The 22,855-nt window shown below is 27.2% G+C and overlaps 1 protein-coding gene across 6 annotated transcripts in view; it reads left to right on the forward strand.

The window, feature by feature from the left end:
- LOC107437218 (C2 domain-containing protein 5) overlaps positions 1-22,855 on the forward strand; it is a 56,149-nt gene that overhangs the window by 13,986 nt on the left and 19,308 nt on the right. For 2 of the 6 annotated variants that reach the window (XM_071181677.2, XM_071181676.2), the window contains exons 10-21: positions 8,672-9,198; positions 10,278-10,357; positions 11,202-11,310; positions 12,697-12,811; positions 13,539-13,772; positions 16,569-16,673; positions 17,609-17,698; positions 17,777-17,834; positions 17,915-17,968; positions 19,078-19,152; positions 21,018-21,083; positions 22,497-22,592. In XM_071181677.2, coding sequence (XP_071037778.1) covers positions 8,672-9,198; positions 10,278-10,357; positions 11,202-11,310; positions 12,697-12,811; positions 13,539-13,772; positions 16,569-16,673; positions 17,609-17,698; positions 17,777-17,834; positions 17,915-17,968; positions 19,078-19,152; positions 21,018-21,083; positions 22,497-22,592 — 1,609 coding nt within the window. The remainder of the gene's footprint in view (positions 1-8,671; positions 9,199-10,277; positions 10,358-11,201; positions 11,311-12,696; positions 12,812-13,538; positions 13,773-16,568; positions 16,674-17,608; positions 17,699-17,776; positions 17,835-17,914; positions 17,969-19,077; positions 19,153-21,017; positions 21,084-22,496; positions 22,593-22,855) is intronic. The other 4 variants (XM_043053012.3, XM_071181679.2, XM_043053009.3 and 1 more) reach the window with 4 other exon arrangements.

Here is a 22,855-nt window from a genome sequence, read left to right on the forward strand (position 1 = left end):
AAGAGCCTGTAGGGTGCTACCACCTTGTAGACAAACTAAGAACTACACGCATTACTTCACTTAAACAGTGTCAGAAGCACCTTTAATTATTTAGTTATTTTGGGTTCAACTAACCCTAACTTATAGTGCTGTTAAATTTTTAAATGGAAAGATTGAGTCTGCAAATATTAAAATCACTGTTTTAAGAAAATATCATTCAGTGGTTTTTAAAGCCTATAATACCCATCTATAGTTAAATGTGATATAAATATATATATATATATTTGCAATTCATAAATTCCTGTTTACTGAAAGAATTATCTTGCTTATAGTGTTAAGCTGTATTAAAATTGAAAACTCATTCCCAAAAGTTTTACAGTGCTATTAAATTATTTTTAATGAAATTAACTGAAATTATCATGTTCTAATATTACTTCAAAAAATTTCAAGTTATGACTCTTAAATAATATTTCATAGAATATCTATACTCTAAAATTAAGCTGAAAAATGGAATCTTGTTTGAATTCCTCTAAGTAATGTATAAATAACTTCTTTTCTAATATATACTAGAATATAGTTTCATTTCATTACTAATTTGGAATTATTTTTACCAAATGAGTATTTGCGATATACTTTCACCTGTTGTTTTTACTTTTTTGAAAAACTTATTTTCTTTGTTGTAAATGAGGAAGTTGTGTATAGAGGAAAAATTTTTGCTGGAATTTGCCCAAATGTAAAATGCTTGGTTGATCTAATTTATGACAAAGCTATGTATTATCAATTAATTATAAATTCAGTTAAAATCATTAAATAAATTAATTAAATAAATTAATTAAATAAATAATAAATTCAGTTAAAATCATTAAAAAAATTAATTAAATAAATAATAAATTCAGTTAAAATCATTAAATAAATTATTTAAATAAATAAATAATAAATTCATTTCAAATCATTAAATAAATTAATTAAATAAATAATAAATTCAGTTAAAATCATTAAATAAATTAATTAAATAAATAATAAATTCAGTTAAAATCATTAAAAAAATTAATTAAATAAATAGTAAATTCAGTTTAAATCTGTTATATAACATATCATGTTCATAACTTTCTAATTTGTCTTTTAACTTACTTTTGATTAATATTTTTGTGTCAACAATTTTTTTTAAGTTTGATTTTCATTATTAATTTAAAATTTCTGAAACATCCCTGTGCGAAATTTTATTATTTTTGTATGATATTATAATATATATTTCATGAATTAATTTCATCCATGATAATTCATTTGTTTTTGAGTTAAAACTAAATTTATATGTATAAATAACTCTTGTTAATGTATGTGAGAATAAAGATCCATTTGGTTATAATTATGAATTATTTTAAATTTATAACTAATCTATTGCATCTTTAGATAAAGCATTAAAATATACTTCATTAATAATTTTCTAATTTATTTTTAACTTTTTGTCATAAAAAATATGTTTTTGGCTCTCGTTTTTTTTCTTTTTTAATTTTAGTGAATCCATTAATTTAAAATCTTTAAAACTATTTGTGATATGTTATTTTTAAGCATTATAAAACTTATCTGAGTTATTTTAGATATTATAAAACTTATTTTATGAATAACTTTCATCTGATGTAGATTATTTATTATATTAATAATTATTTATTATATAAGTTTAAGTTGCACATGAAGATAAAACATTAAAATATATTTCATTAATAACTTCATGATTCTTATTTTTTAACAACTTTTTAAATAACTACTTTTTACGTATTTTTAATCTATATAAATGTTTCTGGCTATAATTTTTTTCTGACTTTTAGTGATTTTTAGTTCTATTTTCATTTAACTAAACATCTCTAAAACTTCTATCTGTAATAAATCCTTTTTTAGTAGGCTATTATAAGATATATTTTACAAATGAACTTTATCTGATATAATTGGTTTATTGAGTTAAAAACACAAGTTACAAATATAGCCTTAGGTAAGTGAGTTTTAAAACATATTTGTTCCTGCCTGTATGGAATTTAATTTATTTTTTAGCGATTCCAGTCTTTTATATATTTCATTGATTATATAGATAGTTATGCATGATTTTTGGAATTACAAATCTGGAAATTATTTACTAACCAAAATGCATATGAATAATTCATACCAATTTTTAGGAGTGCATGAAGTTTTAATAACACAGTATTTTGACTCTTTATTATGATATAATTTATAAAATGTTTTTTACTTCTTGAATGTGTTAGGATGAAACATTTAAAAATATTTTTTCTTTTGTTAATTATATATTTCTTTTGCATATTGTAATGGTATTTGGTAATTTATTATGACTAAAATATTATATTTATTTGCTATTTAAATGCTTTGTTAAACTACAGTGTAAATATAGTTAAGTACAAAACAATTAAAAACATAAAAATATTATCTAATATTTTTACTTATTTTCAATAAGTTGACTTATTTTATAAATTAACTTATTTTATTTAATTTCCTACGACATTACTGTTACAGCACTTTATTTAAAACTCATTAATTATGTATGGCTATTCATTAGAGTGATGATTTCAAATATGTGAGTTTGATGGTGTAATAAATGTTAAAAAATTAATGAAAAATAAATTTATAGAGTTTATTTAATAATTGATAGAAGTATTTAAATTTTTTTCTCTGTTATTTATGATTAGGCACACTTTTACTTATATTCAGGAGCATCAGAAAAAAAAATCTTAATTAGTTAAGCTTTAACTTGAAAAAGACTTGCTTCAAATTGCTTTCAGACATTTTATTAACCTATAAACTAACTCTTATGAAACTTTGCTGGTTAACTATTTCTGAAGTTTTGTCAATATATCAATTAGTGTAAAAGCAAGTGACATTTTAAATTAATTCATATTTCTGACTTAACAGACAGACAATAACTTTTGTACTTTTTTACTATAAATCAAAACTTCTGTGACATGTGCTATTTTCATTTAAATAAAAAAAATTGCATTTAAATAACTTCAATGCAACGACACAATTTTGTTAAAATTAATCGCAACAGTGCTATTAAATCAAATAAGTTGTATATACTGAATTAAGCAAATGCGAAATATAAACCTAGTTTTAACTGATATAAGTTAAGAATTAGAAGTCTTTTCCAGTTAAAGTCCAAAGCAAATAATTAGAATGCACGTTAATTGAGAGATTTTGCATATTTTTGTGTAAGTCGCTGCACCACCAAAGAGTAGAAAATAAAAGTGGTATTATGGTTAGTAAGAGACAAATGCTATGCAAAATCTCTCTAATATCTCGGAAATGTCTATGAATTTTTTTAAAAAGGTAAAAAAAAGAAAAAAAAAACAGTATTAAATCCTGTTATGGTACAAGTGTCTTAGGCATTATTTTGAGCAAGGGACATTTATGCTTTTTCTAATGATATTTTGCTTTATGAAGGTACGTAATGTAACTCCAGAGCTTTACTTTAAATGATACTGATTGTTTAAGCTTAAATTTGCAAGTTTTTTGGATTCTTACTCTTTAACCAGTTAAACAAAGCTTTTTTCCCCTTCATTTTTTGCTTTATCTGTAATATCTGTATTTCCTAATAAGCTTTCTTATTTCAACTTACTTTAAAATTTTGTTGCTTATACAGTGCAGAACCTCTTATCCGGAAATCAGAAAACCGGAAAACCATATAACCGGAATGAAATTCGGAACCGGAAATTAATTTTCTTCCATTAAAAAAAAAAAATTTTCCTGCAAGATTTTGAGCCCATTTTGTTATTTAGAGCGTACAGCGTATCGAGTTGACGAAAGAACTGATTTAGAGGACGGATCAAAAGCCGTTAGTAGACGAATCTCACATAAGCACAAATAGCTTACATATGTTATTAATGTTAATAATAACATTAATAACATATATAAGCCTGTATATAATTTTTATTTCATAATTTCTTTCCTTATTTAAACTTAAGTGTATTATTATTTATCATTTTTTATTATTTCTAAAACTGTTTCAAAATAATTTTTTAGTTTCGTTTTATAAACATTAAAAAAACGGCATTTTGTAGCGATTCAGAAAACCGGAAAAATCAGCTATCCGGAATCGCGATGGTCCCGATCGTTCCGGATAATCGGTTCTCTACTGTATTAGGCATAATTATATTTTACCTCATATTTTAATCTTTTTTGATTCACCATAAAAAATACTTGTAACACTGAAGCTATTCATTCTATATGTACGTTAGAAATGTGTAATTTTTGGATTACATTTTGTTCAACAATGCAAGTGTATTTTTTTTTTTACATATTTTGTTAATATTTTTTTTATGATGCACTATTGTTATTTTGTTAAAAGATTTACTACTTCTTTTGTTGTCAAAAATTTAATTTATTTCAGGACTTTTTACTTATTTTTTAGTGGATAATGGTATTGGTTTTGATGGTATTTTAATAAATTTTGTAGTTTATAAAGTATAACTGTTTTTGTAATTTTTTGCTCCACATTGTATGTGAACATGTTTTTAAGTTGGTTATAAAAATATTAATTTGTAAGAGAATTTTTTTAAAATTAACTTTTTACTGAATACGGCAGGGAAAACGAGTAATTTTTTTTATTACAAAGTGGAATAACTTTCTATTATTAACAGAAAAAAATGTTCAAAGTATTTTAATAGGTTCAATTAAATTGTTATCAGAGATTTATTCATATTAAATCTGGGGTATTCAGTAAGTAAGTAAGTAAACCAGATTTTTGCTTGCTAATAGCATAGTTTTTATCTTTCTCAATTACTTTCAGTTTTACATACCTATATCTGATAATAATTTTAATGAATAATTTACTCGTGTTCTGATTTGCTGTTAGCATAGTTTTACTACTATTTTATAATGTTAACTTCTCATATATTTTTTTATTATACTGAAAGTCATTCTTTGAATTTCTTTTTTAATAATTGAAATCTATTATTTGTATTGCTATTTCTTTAATTATTAATTGCTTGAATATTTGCATATATTTTTGCATCTGGCATCTTTAGTTAGCAGAGTTTTATACGATTGTGCACTGTCTTTTGCTGCTCATAGTTTTGATATGTGAAAATCTTTGATATTAAATTTCAGTAGTAGCACTTTATTATTAAAGTTTTACTTTAGTGTACTGCAGAGTTGGACAAAGCATAATTGGTTACGAGCAGTTAATTTCTTTTAATCATAATTGCTGATTATGATTTTAAATGTGATAATAAGCAATAATAATTGTAATTAATATTGAACTGTGATTATTACTGATAGCGATCTATGATTACAAGTAAACTTGCTTACATCTAATCTTAAAATTCAATTGTAGTTTTCATTAAAAATACATTGATTACAGAGAAATTTATGACCTTAATCAAATATATTTTGTCCAACTCTAGTGTACTGTTGGTGCTTGCCTTTTCTAAGGATGATGCTTCGAGTTCATCAGTAATCGCTAACAAGTAATTGCATGAGGAGTTTGAAGCGATTTGCAATTGCACTTGGGTTTTTTTTATCTGCAGTTTTTTTTGTTAATTCATTGGGAGATGGAAGTACCAAATTATCAGTTTTTTTTTCTTTTTTAACAATTAACTTTTACACCAATTATTTTTATTATAGGAGTTGTATATTTTGTAAAGTGTAATATTATGCACAATAATTAAAAAATGAAGCAGAGGCCGTTTAGCCATAACTAGGTAAATTAGAGAAATGGTGACAAGCCTGAAGTGTAATTGCTATGACAAAACTACAGAGGATTACTTTCTATGCCTCTAAACCTAAGCCGACCAGTAATGACTAAATGAATGCTAGTAAATTATTTGAATGTCTCTTGGGTATTGATCGACTTTTAATTTATGTGAGAATCGGAATTACATTTTTTCCCCTCTTTGCGTAATAGTTAATTTCTTTACAAGTTGCTTTTATTGTGCAAGTTGTAGATTCCATAAAATTTAATAATAGATAGAGTCAATAAGTACAGCCATTAAACTGGTATGAAGAATTCACATTATATTTACTTGCTAAGTTACGTTAATTGCTATGCTTGAGAGGATGATAATCAAGCAGCTGTCAGTAAATTGCATATATTTATAAAAATGACGCGCATTGAAAGGACCGATCACAAACAACCATTCCTTGTCAATTTCCTGGAACCAAAGATAATTATCAGTACTTATTTTGAAATATCAATATTTGCGAAACCTTAATTCGACCCTGTATGGCTGCGAGGGATAAATTGTTGATCTTTGAAAGAAAAAGTTTGTGGAAAATTTATGGCCCTATGAATGAAAGTAACATGTTGAATACTTTACAACCGTAAGATCTACAACAAATTTACGGAGTCCGACATCTCCCAAATCATCAAAGCATGTACTATAAGATGGCTTGAACACTTTCAAAGGAAACTGTCCTTAGGCACTATCCTCTGGCACCAGGAAAAGAAGTTGCTCAGCTATCTGGTTTCTGGACGATGTATAAAGATCTTGACATGTTGGATGATTGAAATTAGAGAACAGCGACCTTGGATAGACAGTGATAGTGGAATCTGACTGGAACGGCCTTTGCCTGTTTTAGGCTGTAGTGCCAAAGAAGTTATTTTGCAATTAGCCATGAAAGAATAATCAAATTGGAAGGTCCTTATTAAAGTTCTTGTGAAGTCCACCTGCTTCACAACTATGCTAGACTAGGCATAACCATGGGAACTTCAGTAGAAAATTGAATGGGAAGTACTGAGCCACCCATCCTATAAACCAGATCTGTCTCCCTAACAACAATTTTACCTTAGGCCCCAATTTGACTTAAAATTGGCTCAATATGGGTCCTATATAAACATGCACCGAGAGACCAATATTGGGACGTCTAGATTTGCCTTATATAGAGCCAGTATTAACCTTTATTTGGCCAATATAGAACTTATAAATAAATATAAAATATCAGGTGAATATGACAATTCTACATATGGCCGATATTGGTTGTAAAGTGGCTGTGAAATATCGCTTGAATCAGACAATCCTGTATGGGGCCAATATCGGGAAATAACGGCTCTTTGAAACCCTATTGAGCCAAGATTCGCGAATGTTGGTCCAATTTGGGCCCGAATTATTTTGCTGCTAAGGCAGTTTTTTACACATTGATGATTGATGAGCCGGAAAACCTTGGCAAATCATTAATTTTAAACAAGTGAAGAAGTCAAGGTGTGCACACACAGCTTTTTCTAAAAACAGTCAATGACATACTTTGAATAGTGTCATACTGGAATAATTGAACACTGGAATAATTGATAAATTGAATGAAATAGACTTTGTATCGTTATTTATTGACTATATCTAATATTCTTTCTTAAATACAACTTTTTATATAATAAAAGTTATATAATTTTGAGTCATAATGTTTTCTTTAGTTAAAATAATTTCTCTATTATTACCTTACTTGATATAAGTTCTGACTAGAAAATCTGCTAAAAATAGAATATTTACCATAAAATTATCCAAGTAACTTAAATTAACCCAATTACTTTAAATGTGTAATTCTAAAAACAATTCTGTTTGGGGGATTCTCTTTTCTACGCATGTGATTCTTTGCGCTGAGCTTGCTTTTTGATGCACTAAACTAATTTCTACTTAATTTGAGAAGGGAGAAGAATTCGCTTTGGAAAAAGTTACCACTAATAATTGTTTGAACTAGTATTGTTTTTCGATTTTCCTATCACAGTTAAAGATTTCTATAACAGCTTGCTTTCTATTTTATCCTTTCTTTGCTTTATTTACAATTGTTTTTCCCATTATAAAAAAGTATGAGAAAATACTACATTTGCATTTCCCAATAGAAACATTAGGTAAAGTATTGTTTTTTGAATAGTATTTTTAAAATTACATTGGTCTAAGTTGAAGGTTTATGTTACATAGAAATAGAAATATTAAGTTGCATCATAAAAATTTACTGTAGTTTTTTATTAGGAATTTTTTAACTATACGGACTTAAATCGACTGCTAATGTAGCCAATCTTCGTAAAAATTATAGGTTTAATCATAAATAATTTACAGTAGTTATTGTTTTTGAATAGAATTTTTTGAACTATACAGGCTTAAATCTGTTATCTATATTTATTCATATCAAACTTATGTTTTTTTATTAAACAATAATTGAAAAATATTAAGTTAAAAATAATTAAAAAATAAAATATGAACAAGAAAATAAAATATGAAAAATTTATAGATTTCCAATATCTTTAATTTGTAGTCATTTTTATCCTTAGTATTTATTTACACGAAGTTTCTCTTGTTAATATCTTGTAAATAGCTTCTTTAATTAATTAAGTTTAACATTAAAAGTAGTTGTTACTGTTAAAATTATTTAAATAAATATCATTGATGAAAAAAGTATAAAATTTTTTTTTTTGACCCTAAATATTTATCTGCATTTTAAAAAATTTTTCTATTTCATTAGATGTAATCTTCCTTTTTCATTATTATTTCTTTGCTCTATTTTTTTATAATTACTTCTTTCATCATTTAAAATTCTGAACTTTCTTTCATGATACCATCTATATTTTTTTACTGTTTTTTTTCTTAGTGACAAACTTTATCTTCTAACTGCTCTTTAGCTTTGATCGTGTTTTATGTGGGCTCATTAAAATCGAGGTTTATTGTATTTCCTTCTGAACATTTTCTTTCATTACCAAATACAGGCCATCTCCATCGAAGGTAGCCTTGCGTAGGGCATCTTCAAGCACTTCAGTCGCTTCCACACAAAGCCGTGAAGTACGAAACATTCGATTAATCCCTGTCCTCGCCTCAGCCCGGTCCCGGTCTCCATCTCCTATCAAAACACAATTATCGCCAGTTCCTCGCCGGAACGCTCGATTGAGTTCCAATCTCTCGCCGAAGAAAATTGCAAAGGCGTGTTCTGAACTCATTTCCCCAGAGTGTGCTGCTTGCAAAGAAAACCATCCGAAAGAAAAGGCAAACCAACAATTGTCACGAGGCAGTATTCCTGCTCAGTTAAAGCGATTCGCCTCTTTCAAGTCTGCTCATATAAAAATATCTCAACTGAAGCGAATCTGCTCTGATCCCCTTTATCCCAGGTCTCCCGTGTTAGAAGAACAAGTCGTTCCAGGAACGAGTTCTCCGACAGCGTGCCACTCGCCTGCCAAAGGAGCCATTTCTTCTGCACACAGAAGGTCTTCAGACTCTGATCTCAGTGCAACTCCTAAAGGTATTTACTGAGTAAGCTCTACAACTCAATAAACTGAGGTGAAAAAGTTTTTTGTTTTGTTAAAAGTTGCCATTTTTGATAGTCAATGCACAAAATTTGTCAAATATCATTTATTGTTTTGAAGGAGTGGTGGTGTCGTATAGTATTTTGTTTTTCATTTGAATGTCATCTTATAATGAAAAAAAATGCTTCAACCAATTTTTTTCCTGTACTTTGCCAAGAAAAGATATTTATTAAAAATACATTAATGGCACGACATGCTATCTTAAAGTTTGGAGCTGTTTTAGAACTGAATTATTTGTTATTTCTAGCTTCGGAGGATCAAATTTAGAGTCCCTGTTCGAATTTCATAATATTTTTGAATTTTCTTTTACAGAAAGATGTGTTCCCTCAAAATAGTTTACATCGCCTAATTTATTTTGGAAAATTATTTAATAAGCTTTTAATTCACAAGTAGGAGTTTCTTATCAGTAAAATATAGACAATAAAATTAGTTACAAGAATGTTATAGTGAAAAACATAAATAGAAAATTGTGACAGCTACTACTCAAAACTTTAAATTTGTTAAATTTCGCAAATTAACTAACCATAACTGATGGCAACTTTTGACAGCCATTAAAAGTAAATGTGAAAATTTTTGCATGACCTTTTGTTTTTTTAAAAATATGTTTTTTTTTAATTTGGGAAACAATCCCTTATTTTTAATTTGGTACCATAATTTCAAAGTACTCTTTTTGCCATTGTAATGAATTCTAACTACTATGTAAAAAGCAATTTTAAAAACGAAAAACTTCTGGTGCAGCTGATCTCTTGGAAGTAAAGCAAATTTTTTAATCATGGTTTTTATATTTTCATGATTAAATTATTTTTTTAAAACAGTGATTAAAGTTGTCATTTATATCACATAATGTCTCATTTTGTTGTAAAGAGAATTAGCTAGTTACATGTAAGGACACAAAGATCTATACATCTAAATATAAAATGCTGAGCTTGATTTGTCACTGCACTGAAACAATTGAATAATTATTGATTCCAGTTAAATGTTTGTGGTAATTATTTATTTCATGCTATCTTTGAAGGTGGCAGTTTGGGTGATAATAGTTGTGGATTACGATCAGTGCAAAGGCCTGCTGTTGCTCAAGAGAGTCTGAGTATGCTGGTTAGTATTGTTTAACACGGAGCTTTTAAAAAAATTTTCGTATTAAGATTTTAAATGGAAAACTCATATGTATTATCGTAAATTTCTTTTTTTTTTTTTATTAAGGCTATGTAAACTGTATTTTAATTTGATTTTAATTGGTCTCTCAAAGTTCATAATTTTTTTTTTCTTTTAATGCTTAATAATTTCTCAATGCACGTAATAAAAGTATCAGTTTCTGATTTTATCATAGCTAAGCATTTTAGCATTATTATTAAGACACATACATCATTATTGCTTTTTATTCAAACTCAATACACAAAATGCTAATCAGCTTTTGATTTCCTGATTGCTAAATGTTACAGCACCAACACTAAAACACATAATACATCACATTCCCCATATTTCATTATTTTATTTGATAAAGCAAAACATTTATTTTTGATTCTCACAATTTTGAATTCATTAATTTATGAGCAGGAATATAAATATTACTTTTATAATGATATAGTAATAACTATATTTTGTTCGTATTTTATTAATGTTTCATTTCGCATTTTATTAACCTTATTCCTTACTCACTTCGCTTCTTTCTCATCAATCATATAACCAACAAGTTTAAACAAATACATTCTAGAGTTTTCAGACAATTTAATTGATTTTATTTTGATCAACATAACAGAATAAACAAAATATGTGGTCCAGTGATACTTTTTGAGTCAAAATCATTTTTTAAATTCAAACAGTAGTATATGATAATATTACTACTTTTTTTTTATTACTTTTTTTTTAAAAATTAAACTCTTTTTTTCCAAGTTTTTTTGAATAAAAATTAATTAAGGAATATTTTTTGCTATTATTTTAGGAGTATCCCTTTATTACTATGCGTCAGTTTCCAGCAGGTTTTATTCAGCACATTGGAGGGGTAGTTTCAGCACGTTCAGTCAAACTTCTTGTTCAAATAAATAACCCAGGTACTTGGATTTATTGCTCACCTAGTTTTATTTTTAAATAATAATTTTAATTATTTTTTTCCCCTTTTGTGACAATATTTTCTTACATTCTTATGATGTACTTAAAAATTTTAAATTTTTAGTTTTATTTTAAATTAATACATTTGCTCTAGTACATTGTCACACATTTTCTTCCAGCTATTTAAAAATAACATATGTATTATTATGTGAAATAAATTGTGGCAAATTTTTTTTGGACAAAACATTGCTCTTGTCCAATGATTATTTTTAAGCTTATAAATACTCATTCTTCCATTTTTAATATTTTTATTTAAATAATTCCAAAAAGTATTACAATGGAAATATTATTGTTAAAAAAGTGTATTGCAGAGGTGATGGAAGAAAATATGCTATTACAAGCACTACTACAACCGCTAATCCAAAGTCTAAATATTAATCGAACAATTTTAAAAACTTTTTTAAAGTTGTTCAACTATCCGGATTTTTCGTTATCCGTATTTGCTTTGATCCCAATTGGGCTGAATAATCAGCACTCTACTGTATTGTAAAAAATAAATAACAATCATTACATGGAGTTAATACAGGCATCACATTAGGATGTATTATTATTTGTAGGTTGAATTTTTTTCTGTAGAAAAACTTCTTATTAAGCTTTCTTTCCCCTCTAAATTCTGTAAAATAGCTTTACCACAGAAATTATGGCTTGAATAATCAGCATGGTTATTTGGGCATCAGAGGTGATTGTGCACCGGAAAAAATCTGGATTTCCGGATTTTTCCCAAATTGCACTCCGGAAGATTCCGGAAATCTTAGATCCCGAAGTTTCAAGAAATCATCGATCACATTTATGTATAAAATTTTTTGTCTATTTTATTTAAAAATATTAGAACTAGGCCATGGCACAGAATAGATCAAGATGACAAAAACTTTTTGGGACGGCCTTGGCCTATCATAGGCTGTAGTGCCCAAGAAGAAGAACTAGAATTTATACTTGGTATCTTTCATTTGTAAATATTTTTTCGGGTAGAATAATAAATGTGATTAGAGATAAAAATAAACTTATACATAATTATTCATTTAAGTTATGCTGTATATAATTTATTTAGAATTCAATGTTTTGAAAATATCAATGATTTAAATTTATAAAGACATTATGCGTCTTTAATGATTTTACTCAAGAAATTTTCCGGATTTTCGAGTTGGACTCACATTCAGCCCTGGGGCATGTATAATCACGAGCTTGGAGGCAAGAATAATTATAGAGATTGCAACTCTGTATGTTGTAAAAATTACCATTAATTATTGAATGTTCAGAAACTTTGTCACGGTTGTACTCATTATTAGTTCTAGTCTAACAATTATCTTTTCTTTCAAAAATATTTTAAGATGAACCAGAGACTCGAGATGCATGGTGGACAGAGTTAAGGAAAGAAATAAGATCTCATATCCGTGCTTTAGGCTGCAATGTAGTTCTTGGGTACATGGAAACCACCAATATAAGGTGAGTATTTATTTTATTTTAAAATTATTATTTATAATTTCATTGATTCAAATTCTTGATAATATGAATCTTTGTATGTTTTCTTTTAATGTATGTAAACATGAGTTTGTAATATCTATTGGTATAGCTGGTTTTTACTTAACATGAATTAAGTATTTCAAAAATGACTGGCGTTTTAAAAAATCAACTAAAAAAAGATATAAATAGATATAAATCTATGGCTTGCTGCATTCTAGAAAATGGATACTTTTTTTTCTAGCTTAATTACGAACAGTTTAGTCTAGCTTAATTACAAGAAGTTGAGTCTAGCTTAATTATAAATTTTGTCAACAGATGGCCATGTTTTCTGAGAAAAATTAATAAAAATTGCTTTTTAAATAGCCACCATTTGCAGTCTGAGGAAAAAAATTAGCAGATGGCCTTGCAAATATTTCAGTAGGAATGATTAAACATGGAGCAAAATATATTCCTTGATAGTTTTCTCAGTTAGTAGCACTATCTGTTGACGAACTCTGTTACTGATTTTTGAAGTTGTTGAACCTGGTTTTGTAATCAGAGTGCAAGAAACTATATATTTTTTTCTCGAATCATTGATAATTTTTGGTTTACATTGATTTGGTTTAGTTTAAATATGTTAATAAGCTGGAAAACCTTATAAATCATCTGCTTGCTGTCTGTTTAGTGATATTTGCGTCATTGGTTTGTTTACTGACTTTGCCTATTTCAGTGATGATATCTGTGTGTTGTCTGCATCTGGTACAGCTGCTGTCTTATGTACATCAGATCAAGAGGTGTCAAACATAAGCACTCCTGCTTTGTCGATGAACTTGCAGCCCCGCCCTAGCGTTGTAACTACTGGTGTACCGGGTGATGAAAAGACAAAAGAAATCCCAAAAGATAAACCCTTGAAAATTGATGTCAATCTAGCTAATCAAATAAGGCAATCTCATCTTCATGATTGGTATAGTTTAGTGCCACCTGCATCTTTTTATTTATCACTTTATTTATTTTGTAGTATAGATGTTTATGCTTTAAATTGAGTAAACTATAGAATTTTGCTTAGTTAACTATAGAATTCTGCTTAGTTTTATGTTTTTTTGTTTGCATCTTTTTTTAAAATTTAATGACACAGTGGATGCAGAAATTTTTTAAGGCATATGCTATTTTTTAACATATAACAAATCACAAATTTTAATGTTGTTGTTGTATGCCATTAAGGTAAAGGGGGTGCGCTTCTTGTTTTCAAGTGGTGCCATCTATGGCCAAGAATTCAATTTCCGTCACACACATACGTCACAACCCATTTATGAGGTTCACCCATTCATTCATCCACAGATCATAATTTTTAACCTGAACCAGCGAACTATTAATCTCCAATTCAGTACCCTCTGATGTATGATTTGTTATGAAACATGGAGGACTTTGTGGCCCAGTAGATTTAACGTGCACTAGTCATCATTCACTGCTCAAGGTGTTTTTGGCCGGCGGGTATTCAATTCACTTCTTGGACATTTGCCTAACGCCCTGCCAACCAGGCTATCCCGGATTAGAAAATTTAAATAGTTTTAATATAATTCAAAACGTCAAAAAAAAATCCACATATTCATCAGTAAATTGGTTCTCACTTCAATACTAAGGAATAATTTTTCAATTTGTGAAAGTTAGCTTTCTGGAATTTTTTAATTTTTATTTCTTTGATTTGTTAATTTTTTTTTTAAAAATTGTATTTGGGAAAAATATTTATCAAAGTAAGTTATCAAAGTAAGGTTATCAAAGTAAGTTAAAAAAAATGTTCATTAAAGCATTTTCCTTTTTTTTATGAATTAGAAATTCAAAGAAAAACTTTTTTTCTCAAATTAAAGAAAAAAACATTTACCTAACTAAAGTTACAATTATTAAGTTTTGATTGTATATATTTAAAAAACGTTTTAATTGCTTCATACTTGCAAGGGCAATCTTGAGCATTGATGATCTTATTTTCTTTTATTTTAACTATTCTAACAAAACTCAGTGGCAAGATAGCCCATAGAGGGCCAAGGCCTACCGTGCGCATCTCAGTTTTCTTGACCTTGGGTGCTGGGTTGCAGGAGCTGAACATAGAACCCCCAGTTTTCAGTCCCCAAGCATGCTTGATACTCATTTTATCCACCCACTGAAGAGATGAAGGGCTGTTTTAACTATTCTATTCACATTATATTTTAAGTTACTTGCTTCATGAGTAATTTTTGAGAACAATAAAGCTAAATAAGATTGTAAAATATGGCTGTTTTAATTTTAAATAGTAAACATTAATGTGCTTTCCTTTTTATAAGTGTATACTTGTTTAAAATGAATTCTCATTCAAAGCTAATAATATGCCCAACACAATCATTAACTTATTAGAGTTATATGTTTTTATTTTAAAACATTATTGTCCATTTAACTTTTGTATGAATTTTGTGATGAATCTAACTCTAAAACAAGGTTATTTTTGTTAGAGAAATGAACTTTTATATGAATACACTTGTTGAAATATATGTAATCTTGAAATGTGAAACTTTGCATTACGTAGAATTTTGTGTTATATAGCTCATTTCTCATACCTTATTCTCATATCTTCATTAATCTTGCCTGCTGGACTGTGAAGGTTCTGGGTTCTAATCCTGGGCAAGGCATAGATGTTCCTTTATTGTCTGTATTATCTGTCCTTACTGTGGGAGCAACGTTGACCCACCTTATATGGTGCCCCTGAAAGAGTGGCCAACATAAGAGTGGTCCCTATCATAGTTATTTTTTTTGTCATAGCCTTATAAATGCCTGAATTGACGAAATGTTAAGACAGGTTGGCATCGGAAATAATAATAAAGAAAAAAAATATTGCCTTTTAAACATGGCTATTTGGAGCAGATCAATATTAATGTTTAGATTCAATATTACTTTTTAGATAAAATATATTAAAATACAAAAAAAATGCATTTAAGTATTCATTTTTTATAGAAAAAATTGCAAATGTCAAGAATAATAGACATAAAATCCAAGAAATGTATAAATTTGGTTTGCTTTAGAGATTGTGAAGTTAGCGCAGAGAGTTGCGGTTTACAGTATTGCGTTATACAGATCTTTTACTGCAACTTTATTTTAATCCATTATTAGCTTTATTTTAATTTTCACGATTGTTTACTTAGTAATCTAGCTATCTGTTAAGTTTTTTTAAACTTTTTACTGTGAGAAATTTTCGACTTTGTCTTGCAACGCTCAATGGTATTATTTTCTGATTATCATGCTGTAAGTTATTTTTTTTGTCATAGTACCAAATTTAAAGGTAATTAGTGTTCACCTCCATTTATGTATAATTTTGAATTGAACTCAGAAGAGAAGTAAATGCTTAAGAAAAAGTATTTGGTTAAACTGACACACGTAAAATAAATACATAAGTGAATCATATTCCATTAATATTACACAAATAGGAAAAGTTATAAAAATCTCTTATGCCTTATAATAATTTGTAACTCTTGATATGTATATTAATCGTAATCAATCTAATTGACAGCAACAATTAACTTGAGCAGGAAAACGCTACACAAACATAAATTATTCATAATTTTTACAACTTTTACTGGGATTTTAAACTAGGTTGCATTTCTTCAAAAGCAACCTAGTGAAGAGAAATCATAAAAACTTCTCAAGATGAGTATGTTAGTCAATTTCCAATATATTAGTTGCAAAACTTATGAATTAATGAATTTGAGTATAACTTATTTTATCTTATTTTACTTAGGTCAGAGGACTTGAGCAAAAATGCTGGCTGCAAAGTATGCCATATTCCATATTCTGAATCAAGTATTCCCTTCCCCACCAATTTAGTCAGATGCAATGTCTGCAGGTATTGTTACTAAATAAAATCCTTGCACGTGTATTGCAATATAATTACTTTAAAAAGTCCATGCACAATTTAAGCAAAAATATAAAATTATTTTTTTAATTTGAAGTACTTGTTTGCTACTTCTTGAATGCCAGTCAATTTTTATTAAAAATATACTCATGTATGTTTATGTAATATTTTGGTAGTCCGTTGCAGGCTATTTTTAATGCTAAAATTAATTCTATCTTATTTATTTTTTTTGTTTCTTAAATGTATGTTATTTTGTTAAAGAAATTTTTTCTCTTACAAATCTGATAATACTTTTATGATTGTTTTATTTTTTTGATCTGATAATATGATATTATAATTGCGGTTATTGCAATTTGCCATAAATACTTAGCGTGTATATATATATATATATATATATATATATATATATATATATATATATATATATATATATATATATATATATATATATATATATATATAAATAAAAGAGGCTGTTAGCCCAAAGAGAAGCAGAATAAAAACTGGAGATAAAATAATGAGCATGCTTTTTCAAAAAATAATTAGCTTTATTATAAAGATGATTTCATTTCACATTAAAAAATATTATTTTCAAAAATTGTGACTTGCTAAATTTTATCCATTTTTCGAAGTAGGGTTAAAAAATTTCTTTTAAAATTTAATAGGACATGTTTAAGATTTTCATCTCTGTAAGTACGGCAAATAAGGATGTTTTATGATACCCATATTCTATACCCATATTCTTTAGACATTAAGGAGTAATTAAAAGAAATATATCAATGTTTTTTTGTTTTTACTGACTCGACAGCGCTCTGTAAGCCAAGATTACAAAGGACTGTGTTACTTAGATTTTTTTTTCATTCTCTATTAACCTTTAAAACTTTGTTATTTTTAAAACATTTAAGTTGAACAAATTTATGCTATAGGAAAGCAAAAGTACCAGATGTTCTTTTTATGACAATTGAACCACCACCAAATATTTCTGTAAATGGCAAAAGTTGCCTGCTGCAAGCTAGGTAAATGTTTCGAGTTTTTTTTTAATAAATCCTTTTCAGTAGTTTTGAATGATTTTGTGTAATTTTAATATTTTTCAGGGTGTGCAAAAATAAAAAAGATGGTAAAGGTGAGCAAAATGCTAAAGAAATTAGTGATGTGAGTATTTTATTCTTAATTTCTTGCAAAATTCATATGCTTATTGTTTTCCCTTTTTTAAAATGAAATATTCTTTTTAGAGTCTGCCTTTTCTTGAATATGAACTCCACAGGCAGTTGCTTAATAAATTAAAGGTATGTTGTTATTTTGTTAAATTATTTTATTGCATTGATCATGCAACAATACTGTTTTCAAATGTCACAGTTGACTTATGATATTTTACTATTTGCAATTTCTATTCTTTTTTCCTCAATTTGACTTAAATACAAGCAAGGTCCTTTTCTGACATATGATCCTATACTGTTAGAGTGAATGGAGTAAAATTTTGTTTATAGGTATAATGATTTACAGTTTCAGTGACAAAATTTTGAAACTTTCAAATGGCAACACCCACTTTTTTGATTGAATTGCAATCCTTACAGTAAAAACTTAAAATAGAGTTGTTTAGTGAATAATATTTTTAGCACAAGAAATTGCGAACATCATCTTTTGTGACCACTAATGAGAAGTGAGTCTGATAAAAGATTTAAGAACGATGTGCCAAAAAATTTTTAAATATAAAATGCTTCATTTTTCTTCGTAATATCTTCTTAGTTAAGTTTTTTTATCACACTCTCTTTTCATTAGTTGTCGTAAAATAGTCTGAATAGTCTGATTTCATTAGTCTGATAAAAGATTTAGGAACAGAACGTGTGGGCGATGTGTCAAAAAATTTTTAAACGTAAAATGCTTCCTTTTTCCTTTGTAATATCTTCTTTGTTTTTAAAAGTTTTTTTTATCACAATATCTTTTCATTAGTTGTCGTAAAAAATAGCAATACTCGGAAATGGTTTAACTTCACAATTTCTGTGGTAAAAATATCTTCCCAACTCCATTTTAAGTTTTTTTAAAACTGTGTTATACTTTGGTTAAATAAAGTGAGTGTCAAAACTTTGTCAATGAAGCTGCTGTAACCATAAAAGCTATGCAATTATTTTTAACTTCATTCTTAAGCGCATGGATCATAATACCAATCACAAAATTTTTTTTTTGTTTCACTCAAATGGTAAGTTCTCTAAAGGGAAATATGTTGGCAAAGTTATTTTATAATCACCATGTATATATTTTTAATAGTGACTTTCTATACTTTTGAAAAGTGTTTGCAATGAGAAATCGTTCTTTTATTGTATAAATATTATATTTTTATCTTTCCATTTTTTTCTTTACATTTTTATCTTTGAATTTTATTAACTATTTTTTTCAGGTGAAGTGCATGAATGCCATATTTGGTCTAAAGGTGCAAGTATCTATTGGAGATAAACTAATCATAGGCATAGCTGTAAGTGATGTAAAGGGTTTCGTTCCCCCTCCTCCTTCTTTTTTGCCAATTGAATAAACTATTGTTATGTATAAACTATTGCCAATTGAATAAACTATTGTGTTGTATTGTTGAGTTTTATTAGCATCAATTAATTTAAAGAATTTTTTTAATAAATATATTAGTTTTTTTAAAAACATTTTTAGATGCACTGATTTAACAATTTAACTGTGCATGTCAATATCTCAACTAATTTCTGGAATGAATATTAATATTTTTTTCTTGTTTTTTTTGTTACAGAGATGTTTTTCTTTTTCTTTGTATGTTATGCAAATGTGTTTTTTTTTTACTTAAAAAGCTCTTTTTAAATGCTAATTTATTCCAATATCTTTTATTTTCCTCTCTATGTTTTGTAAATGTGTCTTTCATTTAAAAAGTTCTTTTTGAATGTCAACTAAGTCCGATATTTAACTCAGGAATTTTCTCGTCTTCTAAAAAGAGTTCAGACTTTCAAAAGTATGAATTTAACCTGACACAAAAACAGCAAGTTTCTTTTTCAAAATGGAAGATGAGGGAAGACAGGTCATCAGTAAAAATCCATTGACATGAGCTTCATCTCTCCTATCTCTTCTGAAATTTGGTTGATCGTAAAAGGAGGATCCACATTAATTTTCTGACAGATTTTAATTAAGGTTTTCATCGCTTCGAGATGCTGTTTATAGTGCCTAAGCCTTTGGAAAGTTTGCATACCACTAAAAAGTCTGTTGAAGCATTCGTTTGCTGATTTTCCAAATTTCAAGATGCTGAAGAGCACCCAAAACGACCATGATCTTCAATCATCTCACCATGTTTATAGCTCCTAAAATTTTTGAAAGTTTGCATGCGTCCTTTTGCATACCACTTAAAAGCCTATTAAAGCATTTATTTTCTGATTTTTCAAGCTGCAAAACGAACTTCAAACACATTCTTTTTTTTCTTATTTGCTACAACGCCTTCGCAGGTGGAACAAAATAACAGTAAAAATAACATTAAGCTCAAAAGTTAACTAACATAGTGTTCAGAGTTGTTTCCTAAAGATCTTTACTAATCCCATTAAATGATAGAACATTTAATGGATAATGAATGAATGTTTTTTTAATGTTTTTTAATATTTTTTTTAAAATTTTTGTTCTTTTTGGGTCTTTCCTTGCACATGTAAATATACAAACATGTTTGCAACAAAAAAACGAAAAAAAAATAATTAGAGCTATTTAATATTTATACTAAAGAACAGTTCATCAATATTGATGGCACTTAAGATTAACTTAAAATTACAGTGCATATTATTTGCACTAAGCTAAAATAAATGCAAATAACTGAAGCTACGATGTACCCTACAACAAGTAGAATTCACCGCAGAAAGTTTACTTGTATAACCAATAAAAACTTGTAATTTGGAGTGTCACACAAGTTGATTGACCTGTTTTGATGGAGTTGTTCCTTGGAATATTACAGGTTTAACAGGCAATTTTAATTATTTAAATAATTTATTCTGTGCTGTGTATTGTATAATACTAATTCTTTTATTGCCAAGTTTCTACGATAAAATGTATTGTAGTTCTTGGTGTATAAATATGGTAAATGTTAATTACACTTTTACATGAATAGAAATTGCTTTGTATTAATTATTATGAACTAAGCTCAAAATATTTCTTAATAATAGTAATAATATGAAACATAGAACTATTATAATGGTTTTAGTTTCTGATTTTGGTTAGATTTTATTAGTTTAGAAGAAAAAGTTTTTACTATATTTTAAGTCCTGTTTTTTCAATTACTTTAATTTTTTCAAACTAGAAATAGGTTTTGTGAAGTTTCATTTATAGAACTTTGATTGTTTATTTCAGACTGGCACTGGAGCATATTTAGCTGCTTTACCACCTCCAACTTTACCAAAATTAGCATGTGGAAAAGTGAGTATGATTCTCTTGATGATAAATTTTTTAAAATTTTACTTGAATTAAATGTTTGAAAAAACTTATGGGTTTGGTCTGTTTTCTATTAGTTCTATGCTCTTAAATTTTTAACTCTTTGTTTTGCTTTTATGCTATGAATTTCATTAATTCTAAATTCTCTTTTTAGTTTAAAGAAATTTTCTTTTTATTTCTAACTGGCTTTTTTGAATATTCTGAGTATAAAATTTAAGTAATTTAAAATTACCCATTAAGGGCAGGAAGGGTAATTCAATGCTGAGATTCTTCAATTTTGTGATAAGCAACATTATGGGGACAATGTGGGACTGTTGGACTGTTTAACCACTATGCTATCACTTTTTTTAAAGCCACATTTTTATTAATGGAAAAGAAATTAAAATGGAATAGCGAAGGAAATGAAATCTGTGTTAGAGAATTTCAGAAGACTAATATAAATATCTATATTTTTATTTTATTTTCATCTCATAATAAAAAAAATATTACTTTATTTGTATCTCTATAAAGTAAAAAATTCAGTTTTAGAAAATAATGATTAGTATTATTTTTTTTAAAATAAAAATATGCAAAGTTTTTCTTTCAAATTACTTGATAATTTTTTAATATTTTTAAAATTTTTTTTAAATTGGTAATTTATTAACAACAGTACTTAAAAATCAAAAATATCATATAAGTTTTATAATACTTGTCAAATATTATGAAATATTCTAACTGTAAGTATAATTAATTTGACTAAACAGTTTAAAATGAGCAAAACACTTTTTTGCAATTTCGTGATCAACATGAATACTATGATGCATATTTTCCTCAATTTTCTTTTTGTGCGTATGTACACAAGTTAAAGGATGCAATTTTAGAATAATAATAAGTAAAAATTCATTTCATTTTTATAATTTTTAGCCTATTTATAATTTTTTATAATTTCTTAAAGTCAACTCTACATTAAGTTCCAGCTTTTATGAGAAAAAATACCTTAATTTATTAAATTTCTTCTAAACTTTTTTTATGTGTTGCAATTAAGAAAATTATGAAATATAAATAAGGTGGCATTGCTTTCTTCATTACATGTTTAGCCATCGAAAAAAAAAATAATAAAACTAATCAAACTTGAGATAAAATTTTAAAGTTTATAATTTTGCAATGATCATGCATCATACAATAGCTGAAAACTCTAAATGCTATTCAATCATATAAGTATTAATTTTTTTTATTTTTTTTACAGTTAATGGATCTCATAAAATAAGCTATCTCTTTATAAGAACTATTTTTCTTTTTCCTAAAATATTTCTATTTTTCTATTTCAGATCATAAAATGGTACAATTTACATATAAATATTTTGATTATTTGATTTCTTAATTTTTTGCTTTAAAAAACATCATCTTTAATTTTACTAGGTTGTTGATGAGAGAAAGATGTCGGTGGTTCAGAGACAGATCCAAGAAGCTATGGACAAAAATAGAGAGTATTTTGGAATAAAGTTACCTTCCATGGTAATGTTCAATTATTTCCCCTTCAAATTCCAGCCTGTTGGCAACTGGGTTATTAAGCAGCATGTTGTCCAATAACTTATCACAAGACAATTAGAATGCTGAATATTCTTCTATGTGGGCAGTAGTCATATCTAGTCTAGTTGAGCATAAAATGCTCATAGAAGAGAATTAAATGAGATAAATGGGCTTCAAACAAAAATCTAAAAGTGGTAAATCTAAAAGAAAATTAGTCCTATATGTATGAATACAGTAAAAGCTTCATT

This window comes from Parasteatoda tepidariorum, chromosome 4, assembly GCF_982258835.1.
Source record: "Parasteatoda tepidariorum strain Cologne lab strain chromosome 4, Ptep-v5.0, whole genome shotgun sequence".
Taxonomy (NCBI): Eukaryota; Metazoa; Arthropoda; class Arachnida; order Araneae; family Theridiidae; genus Parasteatoda; species Parasteatoda tepidariorum.